Below are 15,869 nucleotides of genomic sequence, written 5' to 3'. Positions count from 1 at the left end.
GTTGTTCAGCTTGGAAAATAAAAGGTTTTGGGTTGACCTAATTGTAGCCTTTCAGTACCTGAAGGGCCCACCAGGAAAGATGGAGAGAGATCTTACAAGGGCCTGCAGTGACAGGACCCAGGGAATGGCTTCCACTGCCAGAGGGCAGGGATGGATGGGATCTTGGGCAGGAATTGTTCCCTGGGAGGGCGGGCAGGCCCTGGCACAGGGTGCCCAGAGCAGCTGTGGCTGCCCCTGGATCCCTGGCAGTGTCCCAGGCCAGGCTGGACATTGAGGATGGAGCAGCCTGGGACAGTGGGGGGTGTCCTTGCTCCCTGCAGGGCATGAGATGAACTTTAAGGTCCCTTCCAACCCAAAATGTTCCATGATTCTGATTGTTTTCTGGGCAGGTTGACAATGGAATGAAGGAGGCTCAGGGCTACATCCAGCTATGTGTGCTGTGGAACCAGGAGAGCAGAGAGGAGAAAGATGTGTGACCTTGAGCAGCAAAATAAAAATTCCATGGAAAGGGAAGATTGTGCCCACAGGGACTCATAATGAGAGTTTCTGCTGCACACTCAGGGTTCATTAGTTGGAAAGGGCAGAGGAGGAGAGGGTCTTGCCTGGGGCTGAGAGATGAGCTAAATTCTTCTGCAAGTCCCTTTAGCTGTGCGACTGAGAGCTATATAATGAACAACTTCTGTTTCTTTCTATTTTATGACATGCAGGAGACTCAGTGTGATTTGGATACCACAACAGAGGCACAGTCAGAGCCTGAAATGCCTCTCAGGTCACTGGTGGTCGAGAACGAGGTGCAGAGAGGGGCTCTTGGAGAGCTGGAGGAGGCAGCACTTGTGTTCCGAGAAGGAATTCAGGGTGTTGCTCTTCCAGCTGATCCAAAAGAAGGCTGAGATGTACAGCAGGGTAAAGCCCAGGGAGAGGGTTAAGGCACAGAAGAACATGAGACAGATGAATAAATTGAAGTGTGAATGATTTGAGGTTAAAAGAAAGTTTCTGGTGGCAGAGTGGTGAGATCCAGACCAGGGGATCTGGAAAGGTCTCACAGAGGTGATGGCACAGGCTGAAAGTGTAACTGCTCCTAAAGCAGAGAACTGTGCTTTTACATGCCTGTGTTAGTGGAGGGCTGGATTTGGTGACCCCTGAGATGGATTTTCCAACCTCCTGTTTCTGCAGGTTGACTGGAAGATGGTGAATGTGCTGCTGCGCATCCTCATGGGTTGGGAGGGACTCTAAAGGTCATCTTTCCATGGTCTGCCATGGGCAGGGACAGCTTCCCCTGTCCCAGGCTGCTCTCTGTAACCCAAGTGCCATCCTCCAAGCTCTGGAATTCAGCTGAACTGTTTTATTAACAGCAGAATAAGTAAGATACTTGAGTCTCCCTGAACGAAAATCAGCTTTGTGTTGGGTTCCCCATAAAGCAGATGTCTGTGTGCTCTGTTCCTGCAGTTCCTTCTCCGTGCTCTCTCCGTTACCTCTGGCAGTTGAGTCTCTGGGATACAGCACCAGGGTGTGCTTGTTTCCTTCTGGGAAAAGCTTTACTCTGTGTTTGGTCCCTTTGTTGGGGGTGGGAGATGAAGAAATCTGCTGTCATAAACCAGGCAGGCAGCAGCTTCCATCATCCAGCCCGTGCAGCATGTATTTATCTGCCTGGCACAGACCAGCAAACACTGCTGCAATCATTGCAGTAAATGGGAGATATGAAAAGTTTTAAGTTTCATTTTGCTTGCTGTTGTCTCCTTTTGTCTTTTTTATTGGGCAGCAGTAATTTAACAGCATGTTTGACTCCTGTTTGGGCTTTTTCATGGCTTCCATTGCATTGAGTTTCTGTTGAATATTTGAGTACTGTGGTGTAGTTTGATGCCTGATGTAAAAAGAACTAATTATTTCATTGACACCAGAGTGGAATTTGTCCATACCAAACAAGAAAACAGAAAGTACTGAGTGTATTGGGTAAAATAGTATTTCTCAGCTTTTTTTAGCTGATGTGAAACAAAAGAAGAAGCCCTCCTGAACCTGTATTCATTGGTGAGCATTTGCATCCAAATCTGACTGTTATTGCATCCCACAGTAGAACTGATCCTGTGTACTTGTGTTGGGGTTGGGGCCCAGGTGAGAACATATTTTAGTTTCTGGGCTGGGTTGTTGCATTTTTGCTTTCTAATGACATGCTGAAGTTGGCTATTGATCATTCAGGTAAAACCTTCACAAGAGTGCAGGGAGAGGGAGATGGTCACAGACGCTGAGGGTCAGCAAGGGATCCAGTCCTCTGCTCCTCCAGGGAGGAAGCTGACTCCCTATTATACATCAGAATCACAGATTCAAAGGGCCCTTAAAGCCCATCTAATTCCCCCTGCCATGGACAAGGTCACCTTCCATTAGACAAGGCTGCTTCAAGCCCCAACCAACCTGGCCTTGAACACTTATTTTTGTTCTTGGGAAAATGTTCTTTACTGTGTTAGTGCATAGAGTGCTGTTAAGGTGGTACATGGACTTAAATTCTAGAAATAGAATTTGGAGTATCGAATCGCTGTGCTGGTGCGTGCTGATATCAGTGACAGGCTGCTGATGGGGTCGATGGAACAAAACCCTCAATCCTGTTGATTACATAAGCTGCTCCTTTGTTATTGAATTTAGGGGGAAATACAAGCCTTGTGTAGTGCTTGACTTTTTAATAGCCTGATTTTTATTAAGTGAATGTGTTTTCTTGTGATGACTCGTGTTCTGATTGTTGCTGACAGTGGTTTTAGCTTTGCTGGCTGTGTGCTGGAAATGTGCCCAGCACAGCAGTGTGGTTCATGGTGGTTCATGCCCTGGGGCTAGCAGGAGCTGAAGGAGCGATGCTGGGGGAAGAGGGAGGGTGTAACATGCTGTTTAACATTTGTTTTCTCCCACTGCTTCCCTCGCTGCAGACTGTACCAAAGCCGATTGCGCTGGAGCCCTGCTTTGGCAACAAAGCAGCTGTTCTCTCTGTGTTCGTGAGGCTGCCTCGAGGACTTGGGGGTATTCCACCACCAGGACAGTCAGGTGAGAATTACTGCTGTCTCTGATGGCTTGGAATTAACTCTGTACTCCTTCCCCAGCCTTACAGGTTCACCTTTCCTGATCCCACAGAAGCTGCTGTAGCCACAGTTCAGCTTGGGATGTGCTTGAGGTATTTTAGGCTCCCTGGTCTGGGCCCTGGTGGCTTCCAACATGAGTTTTGAGTTAATTACTAAGGTCAATTGATGGATGAACTTTTGATATTGGACTATGCTTTAACTAACAGCTGGGTGGGGGAAAGAGGGATCTGGTACAGGCATGTTTGCAGAGTTACCTGTGAAGGTAACTTGTCACTTGGCCTATCTGACTTTGTTCCCAGCTCCATTTGCAGGGGAACATCAAGTCACAGAGTCATGGAAAGATTTGAGTTTGAAGGGACCTTAAAGCTCATCCAGTTCCAGCCCCTGCCATGGGCAGGGACACTTTCCACTATCCCAGGTCACTGCAAGCTCCATCCACTCTGGCCTTGGACACTTCCAGGGATGGGGCAGCCACAGAGCAACATGTACCAGGGCCTCCCCCACCTCACAGGGAAGAATATCCCATCTAACCCTGCCCACTGTCAGTCTGAAACCATTCCCCCTTGTCCTGTCACTACAAGTCCTTTCAGAGCATCTCTGACCTCCTCTTAGGAGCTCTGGACAAAGAGCTTTTACCCATCAGCTTAAGGTTTCCTTGTTCTCAACCCCTTCCCACCTAAACCTGGTCTCAGGGCACTGGGACATCATCTCCTGGGCAGTGTGGGATTTAACTGGGGTTCCCCAGTGTCCAGTGAGCTTGGTGAAGCAAAGGCTTTAGAAAGAGAGTAGCAGGGTTTGAATTGGATGGTTTGGTGTTGAGCTGGATTGAGCTAAGTCCCAGATGTGGTTTGTCTGTGAATAGAGCAGGGAGGCCCTGGCATGGGGCCCCCAGAGCTGCTGTGGCTGCCCCATCTCTAGAATTTTCCAGGCCAGGTTGGACAAGGCTTGGATCACCCTGGGATAGTGGAAGGTGTCCCTGCCCGTGGCAGGGGGTGGAACTGGATGGGCTTTGGGGTGCCTTTCAACCCAAACCATTCCAAGACTCCCTGATCTGCCATGAGGAGGTTGCAGAGGTGATGTATCCATGGGAAGGGCAGTGGAACCTCCACACACATTTGCTTTCAGGTTTATTGTATGTAGTCCATCTACTAATGCAGAGAAAAGCTCCTTCAATATTAATGGTTCAGGCTTCAACATTTAGAGTTTTACATCCAGTAATACCCACCCTTATTGCATCTTCTCCTCCTGCTGTTGCTTCTAATTAAACACGCAGTATTTCAGCTCCTTTCAGAATATTGGCTGGCATTTAATCCTTGGGCCACAACACTTTTCTAGTTTATTAAAAAAAATCTACACATTTTGTGGCCTGGAGGGGTTCTCTCAGCTCTTTCTGAAGGGTTTGTTGCCGTGGCTGTTCTGGTGCCTGACTGTTGGTTCTGTTGCCCAGGTCTCGCAGTGGCCAGTGCACTGGTGGACATTTCACAACAGATGCCAATTGCCTACAAAGAGAAATCGGGTGCCATCCGAAATCGGAAGCAGCAGCCCCCTGCACAGCCAGGAACCTGTATTTGATGCATGGACATCAGAAACTGTCTAGGGTTTTAAACAAAATGGAACAGTAATACCAAGGAGGAGGAAGATTTCCAAGTTGTGTCCCAAGAGACTAGAAGCACCCGGAAGAAAACACAACTTCCTTGAACCCAGTTTTTTTCTCTCATCTACGTGCTAGTTGGCTTTATTTGACAACTGCTCCACTTAAGTTTTACTGACACATGGCTTCAGATTGCTCCTTTGTTTTCTTCAAGTTTAAAGCAAAATGATTTTGTTGCAGGTGCGGTGAGGTCCGATGCCGCCATTCCCGGTCAGTGTAAATACAGCAGTAGTCCAATGAATGACACTCAGGTTTCTACATGGAAAGTGCTTTGTAGTTCATGTATTTATCAAACTGTACAAAAAGAAAAAGATCCAGTGTTTACAGGTGTCAGCTCTCAACACATAAACACTACTATTAATCTTCAAAGCATCTTCATTCTTTGTTTTCTTTTAATATTTAATTGTTCCCTCATTATTTCAGTGGGATTCTCTTCCAGGCACAGCCTTTTTGTAGTCATCATGGTCCAGGAATTCAAAAGCTGGAATGGTTTAAAGGTTGATGTTGCTCAGACCACATGAAATAACTGGAAAGTTGGATGTTGCTTTGGAAAGACTCAGTGTTTACATAGTCTTAACCTGCTTGGAGTACACCACACACAAGTGCCTAGACGTGAACAGATCTAGGGAGTGAGGAGACTGCTACACACGCTGCTTTTTAACATAATTAAATTCCTTTCAAGGTATGTATACTCACATCTAGAGTCACCCAAGGCCCTCTGTGTCCTCTGACTGTGCAGTCAGAGGAAAATCACATTTTCCTGACCAACCAAATACTCACCCAGCTGCAAATATCTGGAAGGCAGGCAGAGTTTCAGTATCCCATAAGAAAACTCCCGGTTTCACCAGCATTTTCATAGAAGCAGTCTGTATTCCACATCAGACACATCACATTTTCCTGATTTTGGCCTCTTTCCTCCCCCCTTCCCTCCCGCCATCCTTCTGGATGAGAGCTGAGCTTGGAGGCATTGCTCCTCAGTGGTTATGGTTTGCTCCATCTTCTTACAGTGTGTAAAAAGCAACACTCCGGGTGCCAGATCACTTGAGGATGACATAAAAAATGAACTTGAAATAAAAATCAAGCAGAGCAGCTTTGTTTTGCCACAGGTTTGAGTTCTACACGATCAGATCCTGATATTTCCTGTTAGGCTTGAGCTCTGTTAGAGGTTGAATAAGTTGCTGGTTGGTGAAAGGATGAGACTTGCAAACAGCAAAGAGAAGGTTTGGTGTTTGGGGGGTGCATGAAACCATCTGAACTGCTCTGACAAGCTGGGATTGTGGTTTGAGGCTCAAGTTGGACTGAGCCCATCCATCTGTGTGTGGTGCTGTCCAGGGTGTCCCTGGAGCTGGGAATGTGGCACAGGCCAGGGCCACATGGCGTGGTGGGACTGCAGTGGGGGGAAGGTGTTGGTGAAGGTGCCAAATGAGGTGTGTAACTACGGCTCCATCACAGAATTAGTGATTCATCCAGGTCCCTGAGCTGCTGGGCTCTGCTGAGGACATCTGATATTTAATAAATGGAGAAGTGACACGTGGAAGGGAAGTGCTCTTGGGTCTGGCCAGGCAGCACCTTTCCAAACTGAAACCCAAATAACTGCTCCTTTTTCATGCGTGTTCTGGTAATCAGTCACATATCAGCCATGTGTTTCTGGGGTGTTTTTTTCCTAACCATCTATTTTGAAGAAGCTCTTTGGAGCCTGGCAGCATTGCAATAGACAGCTGAATTGCTGTGTGTGTCCAGACAGTGGTGATGGGAAGAGCCTGGTGGCTTAAGGACTGTGGTGGATGATAATTCTGATTTAATGTGTAATTTAACAAGTGCAATGGGACTGCAAAAAAATATTGGGACTGCAGAAAAAATTGGGAAAAATTGCATTATATATATAAATATATATAAATGCATCTGTTTCTAAACTAGAAGTTTCAGTACTCTGTGGGAAGAAGGAATTATGATCAGAAAAGGGTTGAGATTTGTCTTAGAATGAAGGGATTTAGGCAATTTAAGTTTTACCTGATGCACGGATTACCTCAGACAGATTCATCTCCTGATAATATTTTCTAACTTGCTCAGTGATAGGGTTAATCTGAACTGGAGAAATGAGACTGGACTAAAATCCCTCCCCTGGTACTGTGTATTTTCAGCCACGATGCACATCCTGATGTTTGCAGATTTCTTCTTGCTGTTTTTGGGAGGAGAACTGCCACCTGTGCTTGAGTTTCCCTCTTCAGGACAGCTCTTGGGCAGGTGCTTAAAGTTGTTGGGTTTTCCTGATCACAAACAGCTTTCAGAACTGTAGGCCTGAAGGGGTGATAGATTTTTACATTAATAAAAAGACATAAATACAGAGTTTGGGATGTTTTCTCACTCCTGGAGAGCTGGGCTCTCTGGTCTGCAAAGCCTACAGTGTGCCAGGAGTGTAGCCAAAATGAGGTGTCAGATACTGAAAAAATGAGCAGAAATGATCAAAGTCAAGGTTTATCAGAACCAAAAAAATGTAAATAGAGCAACAAGAGTTACTTATTTAACTAAAAGGAACTGGCTCCTTTAGGATGTAGCTCTACCCTGCATCTGATCTCCATCCTGATGAGGGAGAAGAGAACTCATACATAGCTCTGCTGCAGTTTCATCCCAGCTTAGAGGTAAACAGGGAAAAACATGGGAAGTGATAGGGAAAAGAGGAATTGCTGGCAGTTTATCACCAGACCAGTATCAAAGTGAAGGATTTTTGGGTTTATTTAATTTGGAGGTGAGGTGGGGGAGAAAGAACAACCTTATTTCATGGGAGAATCTGTAAATAAATGACAAATGACACACCAATTTTTCACTTGTACATAAACTCTACAGTAACATGCAGAACATGGAGAGATTTAAAGTGTATATAAACCAGAAAAAATATTGAATGTATTTTTGATGATTTTAAATTATGTATGAGTTTTGTCTTAATAACTCCTTCATCTTATCAGCAGTAGATAACCCCAGAGCTTTAAACACCAGATTATATAGTGATATCTTGCAAAGCAGGGAGGCATAACTTGACTTTTGTGTGTTCAAATGTATTTCACTTAAATGTAGAAACCAAGTTAAATAATGGCTTTTCCATTTGAAAGGGGGAAAAGCAACATTTGGATACAAGTAATAAACATCCTTAAAGTGGTCACCATGTGGAGGATTAAATCAGTAGTTTAAGGCCTTTGTTACTAAAATTGGGGCAGTGTTTCCATTCAAAATCACTGTTTTCAGGTGTTTATAATTGGCTGAAATTCAGCACTCAACATCTCAACCCTCAGAAGATTTTCATTCTCTGAGAGGAGCCTTTAAAAAAATTAGTAATGAAATTTCAGGACTGTTGAGGCCCTTTTATTTGAGAAAACAATGGTGCCAGTGGATCTGCAAATAACACCTTTTTTTTTAATTCACCATTTTCCATGGTTTTTAGCCCAGAATTTTCTCTGGGCTAGTGTAGCATGACCTTGCCACACTCTGGCTCAATATTTTGGATACAAGAATATTTGTGACGCACAACTTTTCAGTTGGTGTTACCACCTTCCCTGGGCTTAAAATGCATTGTAGTGAAATTACCAAAATAAAGCTATTTATGATGGGGAAATGCCTGCGATTAACACCAAGCCATGGCATCTACTGTCCCAGATTCAGTGGTGTGGTACCATGGACGTGGCAGCCTCTGCTGGCAGAGCCACACTCCTGAGGGGTAGTTTGTGTCCCAAAGGGTGCTCAGGAGCTCCAGTTCTCTGAGGAGCCGTGGCCAGGCTCCACAGGCACTGGGTTTGTGGGGTGGCTGCAAAAGGCACTCGGCTTGCTCGGCCCCACATGAGCTGAAAGGAGCTTTGAGGCTGAAATCAGACTTCGGGCCTTTTCCATGACCCCTGGGGTTCCAGTGCCATGGGGCTGGGCTGCCCCTCCGTCCTTTGCTGCTCCAGGTGTTCCAGCTGCTTCTCCTTCTCCATGAGACCCTGAGTTAGGGACAGCACCAGCTGCATCCTGGCGCCCTCAGCCCCTTCCCACTGGAAACTGGGATTGATTTGCTGCGGTGTGAGAAGGCAAGGAGCAGACTCTGCATGCCCAGGGCAGCCTCTGACCTCCTGTGCCCACCCCAGAGAGCAGCAGCTGCCCTGCCCCTCACTCCCAGGGAAGAGAGGAGGGGGCTGCCTTGGCAGAGCTCCTGGAGCTGCAGGAGAGGGGGGACAGGGGTGGGTGGGCTGTGGTGGGAAGGTGCTCGCCAAATGCTGGGGCTGCAGAAGGGAGGGAAAGGATAGCTTAGGGTGTGCTCCTCATTTTTGGGTGTATTCTTTGCAGTGTTAGACAGATTCCTGCTTTTTCTGTTGGTAGCTGCTGAAACGAGCTGAGTTTCCATGCCAGGACTACTACAATATGTGTATCTGCTGATTTTTTCTGCATCAGGGCAGGTTTTGTTCAGTCTGTTCCTTTGTTCACACAGACTATTTGTGTGTGTCTTCCAGGTACTAGAATTCTTTAGACATTTCCTCTCCATTTAGTATTGATTCCACAAACCTCACCAGTAGAAAAAAAGAAAAAAAAAAAAAAACAATTGTCGCAGAGTATATCACATGTCAGTCTATTTAAAAAAAAAAAAAAAGAAAAGGAAAAAAAAGAGTTTTATATTACTCTGAAATTTGTGCACAATAAATGTTCTTTAAACTAAGATCCTTGAATTAATTGTATTCTGGATTTTTTTTTCCTCTTTGTTCTGTAATTATTTATGATTCTTATCTGTGTTCAGACTTGAGCTTAGTTTGTTAATATGTATAATTTAGCATTTATTGCATTCATATGTAAATAGGAGCAAGTATTGTAAACTATTTCATTGCTGGGGTTGTGGGTGTTATACATACACACATTTAGGATTGCAGTTTTTTGGTATAATTTTTTGTATTGTAAAATAACAGCTAATTTAAAGCCGGAACGAGAAAATTCTTGGGAGGTCTGTGCATTTTAAATACAAATGTGAAGTACATGTATATAAATAAAAGTAAATAATGCAAATCTTTCCTCTGAAATAAAAAGTAGATGATCTGGTTAAAAATTTCCCCTTATTTATTTTCTTAAAATGGGCGGGTAAAATAATTCGAAGTGTGTTGAAGGCTTCTGGCTGAGGTGAGGTGAGTTTCTGTTGTGGTGGTGGGGGTATCAATGGGCTGATGGCAGGTGCTGAATTTGGGAGGAGGAAGGAGGGACATGTCCTCTGCCAGAGGATGGGGGATGGATGGACGTAATTCAGAGAGTTAAATCTGTAGATTTTAAAGGCAGAGACAGTCATTAAAGAGTTTCCATTTCTACGCTCAGGTTCACTTTCCCCCAGGCACCCCTCTGGGGTAAGAACCTTTCCTGACCTCCAGCCTGACCCTCCCTGGCCCTGCTCCAGCCGTTCCCTGGTCCTGTCACAGAGAGCAGAAATGGGAGCTGCCCCTCTGCTGCCCCTCCTGACATAACCCCAACAGAACCATAAAATCTCAGCCCCTTCCCTTTCTTACTCTCACTAATAATTTTTTTTCCAGTAAATTTCTTTGTTTAAATCCAAAGAGGAAAAGCTCTCCCCCATGGAAACTGCATCACCAGCTCTGCTGGTGATTACCAAACGTTGGCACCAGCTGGTGTTTTAGATGCCCACAACAGCTGGAGAGGGAGGCAGAGGTGGGCTCTCCTCTCCCACCTCCTGCAGCACCCACCGTGCAGCGGGACATCTCCCACCACAGCACTTACCTTTGTTTGTTAGCTGGTGCAAGGCTTCCCGCCCTTCACAAAAGCTTAAAATCTGGTGAAAAAACTCACCAAAGATCTCCTGTCTCATTCATATTCAGGAACTGGGGATGTGACACTACTAGCTGACAATAAACATCTTGCTGTGGAAGATCAGCTGGAATTTTTGACTGACAGACACTCCACTTTACAAACTAGAAAAGCTACAACAAACTTACACAAAGCAAAAGTCTTCTGCACATTGTCTAGAAATTTGTGGGGCTTTTCCCCAAAGTTGCGACATCAATTTTGTGGTTACTCTCTCAAGGGCTGAGTGGAAGGACTCTGTGTACTCTATGGGTGGTAAGTTCCACTGACTCCTATTCTCTACTGTGTCTTTGCTAGCTTTAATATATATAACAATAATTTATAACAATATATATTAAATATATAGCAATAACCTTAATGTTGTGCAGTGTTTTATGTACTCTCTCAGTAGCTCTCTTGTTTTGTACTGTGTAGTAACTGTTCAAGGCCTTTTGTCTGTTCCCTCCTGTCTGTTCAATAAATAACACATTTTATAATAGCCCTAATCAGCCAGCCTTAAGATCTTGTGAGCCAGAGGGATTGAGGTGCAGGTCACCTAAGCAGAGCTGCTGCCAGAAATCTGAGCCTGGGGCAGGGTTTGTCTAAAGCTGTCACTTGCTCCGTGACACCCAGGCATGCACGGTTCCAGTCCTGCCGGGACGCAGTCCGCTCTTCTCCATTTATTTTTATGTCACTCTCCAACTTTGGAATTAAGCACTGCTGGGATGAAGCAGAGTTGAACCTGACGTTTATGAGCCATGAGGGTTTCAGCCACGGTCGCCTCTGAAGGCTGTTGTGCTGCTTCATTCCATGGCATTAAACTGGGATGCAGGAGCCCAGTTCCAGCAATTGCTGCAGAGCTGAGCAGAGGATGCCAGGCTGACAGCACAGCGTGGGGTGTCCAGACTTGAAATGAAATGGGTAGGGGGTAGTGGTTTTAGAGCTGCTTTAAATTTATTTTGGACAGCAGGAAAAAACACAGAGAGCTGGAGCCATTTTTCATCCCTGCTCTGATTTTTCTTGTGTCGTAGCAAAGAAAAGGGGTTGGAAGGGAAGAGAGCATGGAGGTTTTCCAAGGCTTTGTGTCCATCCAGGATGATGGTCTTTGTTATCAGCTGTCATTAATGAATAATTTTGGTAAGGAGCTAGAGAGGAATTTACAGTCCAGCTTTTCTTTCCACAAACCTTAAATATCAACCACCCACAGCAAGAAAGGACTTTAAGTCTTTTTTAAAACTAATTTAACTCACCCAGAAATCCTGGAGTGGAGGCTGAGTGGTGTTTCTTCCACCCAGGAAAAGGTGGGGTTTGGGGCAGCTCTTGGGTAGTTCCACATGGCTGATTGGTGATAAATCATCTACAACATTGCAGAAACACCAGCATTTCCCTTTTTCCCCATTGATGGGAAGAGAGGAGGAAGAGAGGTGTGCAAAAGAGCCAGAGTTCCATAGCCAATTGTCATTTGGGAAAAAAGAATGAGCAAATAATTTCTCCCTGGGGTTTTGGTTTCTTAATCAAGCAGCAAAGCAGGGATTGCAGGGGCAGAGTGGTACCACTGAGATCTTGCCAAAGGCATAAGGTGGGGGGAGATTTTCTAATGAGGTGACAGCACCTGCTGATGATTTTTCTGGCTGCTGGACCCAGGTGTCAGCATCACTGGAGGTGGGCTGAGCTCCTCACGTTGCCCATTGCAGGGTGGCTGGGAACAGCAACACATCCCCAGACTGTGTCAGAGTCCCAACGCCCTTGGCCTTGGGATTTTGGGACATCATTGTCACCCTATGGAAGCTCTGAGGTAAGGAACATGATGTCCTACAGGCACCTCTTCTCCTTGGTGATTCCTGAGACTCAGTGACAAGCTTGGGATTTGGGATCTGCACTAGAGATGTCTCAGAAAAGATAAATTTTCCCCACAAACAAAGAACAAGATCTCAGGGCTCAAACTGCATTGAAATGGGATGTTTTTCATTGGCATGTAGGGTTGGGAGAAGGGGGAATGGCTTCCAACTGCCAGAGGGCAGGGATGGATGGGATATTGGGAATAAATTCTTCCCTGTGAGAGTGTAAGACCCTGGCACAGGGTGCCCAGAGCAGCTGTGGTTGCCCTTGGATCCCTGGCAGTGCCCAAGGCCAGGTTGAACACTGGGGCTTGGAGCACCTGGGACAGTGGGAGGTGTCCCTGCCTATGGCAGGGGGTAGAATTAGAGAGTCTTCACAGCCCCTTCCAACTCAAACTATTCCATGATTCTATGATCAGCTGCAGGATCAGGCCCTTCCTTTCCCCTCTTCTCTGTGTTCCTGGGCCACATGCATCACTCAGAAACTACATCTGCAGGGAATTTAGCCAAAAAAAAAACACTGACTGGGCCACTCTGGCTCTGCCAAGAAGGACAGCACCTTTCCCCTCTTTGTTTCCCTGCTGCTGACAAGAAGCACAGGTGCAGCTCCACGAGCCTGTAAGGGCAGGGGCTGTTTCTGATCTCCTCCCATCCATGGTGACCAGCAATGCCATGGGAGGATGGGATTTAATCTCTCCTGGTCCTCATGCTGATCCCTGAGTTCAGTTTGGAAGCAGAAATTCAGTGGGTAGGTCTGGATTGTGGTGGCTGACCATGAATGGGGCTGGGGAATTGGAGCAGAGCACGGACATATCTGGGGTCTCCATCCATCCATCCATCCATCCATCCATCCATCCATCCATCCATCCATCCATCCATCCATCCATCCATCCATCCATCCATCCATCCATCCATCCATCATCCATCCATCCATCCATCCATCCATCCATCCATCCATCCATCCATCCATCCATCCATCCATCCATCCATCCCACCTGCAGTTTGCTGGCTGTTCTATCAGCTCTGCTTTGCAGACTGCAGCCACAATGTGCCTCCAACAGAGTGACTGGCAGGATTTCCATTGACATGTTCCCTGGGATCCTTGCTCCCACCAGAAATCATTTCCACTTCCCCTTAGAAAAAACCACCACAAAATGTCTTGAACATTTTTCATGTCAGAGCTAATTCTGCAGCTTTTCCCTTTGGCAAACATCCACTATTTTTGCAGAAATTCAGTGTTTTAGTAACCGAAGCAAAACGTCTCCATCCCTATCAGCATTTTAGCACTGTTTGCTTGGAGATAACGTGTGGTAAATTGTTGTTTCTGATTTCAACATCCCCTTGCAGCAGTTGAACATCAGCTGCAGGATTTAACTTGTGCTGTGATGGGGACTGTGGGTCCTCTCTGCAGGTCTCTCCTTCCAGCCTGCCGTGCTGCCCCAGGCTCTGGTGTGCCAGGGAATAATCATGGAATGGTTTGGGCTGGAAGGGACTTTAAACACCATCTGGTCCAAGCACCTGCCATGGGCAGGGACACCTTCCACTAGACCAGGCTGCTCCAAGCTCTGTCCATCCTGTCCTGGGGGCTACACAGGTGAGGTAAGAAAAGGTAAGACCTTTTCTCTGGGAATGTGGAAAGATCACTTCCTGTGCTCTTTCCTCAGTGTTCAATGTCTGTGGCTGTAGGAGGGAGTGGGGCTCAGTTCTTTTGTGGGCACAGCCAGCACCCCCAAAAACATACCCAGACCCAGAGACAGGGCAGAACTGAGGGTCAGCCAAAGCTTCTTCCAGCTATTAGTTCTTCTCCTGCTCCAGAATCTCCTCACCCTAAATTTAGGATGATTTTCAGGCTTTCTGGGAGCCAGTTGCTCCATCCCAGAGCAGGGCTGCTGCAGCCAGCCCCTGAGCTGAGCCCCAGGTGCTGTCCCTGTGCAGAGCCTGGGGGAGTCCCATTGGGAGTCCTGAGAGCTCCTTGAATGCCAGGACCCCTGAGCCCCCTGCAGCTCCTTCTCCCCCGCACTGTGTGGCCCTGGACTGGCCCCACCAGTTTTGGGTGCTGACCTTGGTCGAGCAGCTGCTTGCCAAGAGCCAGGGAAAATCCCTCAGACCTGCAAGGCTTCCACGGCATGTTTCAGGTTCAGCTGGCTGGGACCTTCACAGGAATTTTCCTTTGAGTCAGCAAAACCCAGCCTGGGTGCTGTGGGGAGGGAAAAGGCTTTGAGGAGAGTCTAAGTCCTTCCCTAACCCTCAGGTTCTGCTCCTCGTCCGCATCCTCAGCTGCTCCATGCACACATGGAGGCAAATATGATTTCCGAGAGGAAAAAATACAACATTTATGTGTTCAACCTAGAACTCACTTTATGAACTGACTTGAATTTTACTCATTATTTTAATATAAATTTTATGTACATTTATTTTCAATTTTTTCCCTCTACCTAGAATTGGCAAGAAAACATTACATTTACCTCTAATCAATTTTCTTGTGATTTTTTTTTTTTAAGTTGCCAAAAATAGCTCATGGATGCTCGTGGCATGAACAGAAGACTTCCTGGCTGGCATGAACCACCACCGTCCCTTCTCCTTCATCTCCCTTCCTCCTGTGCCCAGCACAGGGTTCAGCACCAGCCCTTCCCAGTTATTTCCACTCTGTGGGTCACTGGTGACATCCTGGCACCAGTGGCTCCACAGGCCCTTAATTGCAGGTCCAATTATTCCCATCCCTGCTGTATCTTGTAGTGCCTCCCTCCTCCTGTGCTGGGACCAGCTTTGAGCCAAACCTGCCCCAAATTTCTCCCAAACCTTCGCATGTTTCACCCCCACAAGCCACACAAACAGCCCCAGGACTGGTGTGGGGGCTTGTGTCTCCTTCCCTGCTGACACTGGTGTCTCTCCAACTCAGCAGAGCTGGTTTTCACCTGTCACCTCTCCCTGCTGGGAGACATGGGATTGGAGCTGGGCTTGGGGCTGGGCTTGGAGCTGAGTTTGGAGCTGGTTTTGGGGCTGGGTTTGGGGCTGGGTTTGGGGCTGAGAGGAGCCCTCAGGGTTGTCTGCAGCTCCTCTCAAGGGCAGCTCCGGTCTTTGCTCCCTGGGACCAGGGACAAGACCTGAGTGAACAACAGGAGCTGGGCCAGGGCAGGTCAGGCTGGATAAAAGGAAAGGTCCTTCCCCCAGAGGGTGCTGGCCCTGCCCAGGCTCCCCAGGGAATGGGCACGGCCCCGAGGCTGCCAGAGCTCCAGGAGCCTTTGGACAGCGCTGCCAGGGATGGCCAGGGTGGGATTTTGGGGGTCTGTGCAGGGCCTGGGGCTGGATTTGATGATCTCTGTGGGTCCTTTCCAGCTGAGGATATTCTAGGATTCCATAATTCCAGCCAAGCATGGCTCACCTGAGCCCCACCACTCTCCAACCCCCAGAGAACATCCCCAGCTTCTTCCAGCTGCACTTTGAGCACAGGAGCAGAGCTCAGCACCATCCAGGACGTGCTGACAGGGACAAGCTGGCATGGCAGGCAGGAGCGAGGGC

The 15,869-nt window shown here is 47.1% G+C and overlaps 1 protein-coding gene across 1 annotated transcript in view; it reads left to right on the top strand.

Moving 5' to 3' along the window:
• ATRN (attractin) overlaps positions 1-5,079 on the top strand; it is a 143,837-nt gene extending 138,758 nt beyond the window's left edge. Inside the window, exons 28-29 of the mRNA XM_053940318.1 lie at positions 2,910-3,024; positions 4,507-5,079. Of these exons, the coding sequence (XP_053796293.1) occupies positions 2,910-3,024; positions 4,507-4,631 (240 nt within the window). The 3' untranslated portion in view covers positions 4,632-5,079. The remainder of the gene's footprint in view (positions 1-2,909; positions 3,025-4,506) is intronic.
• The last annotated feature ends 10,790 nt before the right edge of the window (positions 5,080-15,869 follow it).

The sequence above is a fragment of the Vidua chalybeata genome, chromosome 4 (assembly GCF_026979565.1).
Source record: "Vidua chalybeata isolate OUT-0048 chromosome 4, bVidCha1 merged haplotype, whole genome shotgun sequence".
Lineage (NCBI taxonomy): Eukaryota > Metazoa > Chordata > Aves > Passeriformes > Viduidae > Vidua > Vidua chalybeata.
Note: the sequence above shows the minus strand (reverse complement) of the source record. Positions and strands in the feature narration are given on the sequence as shown.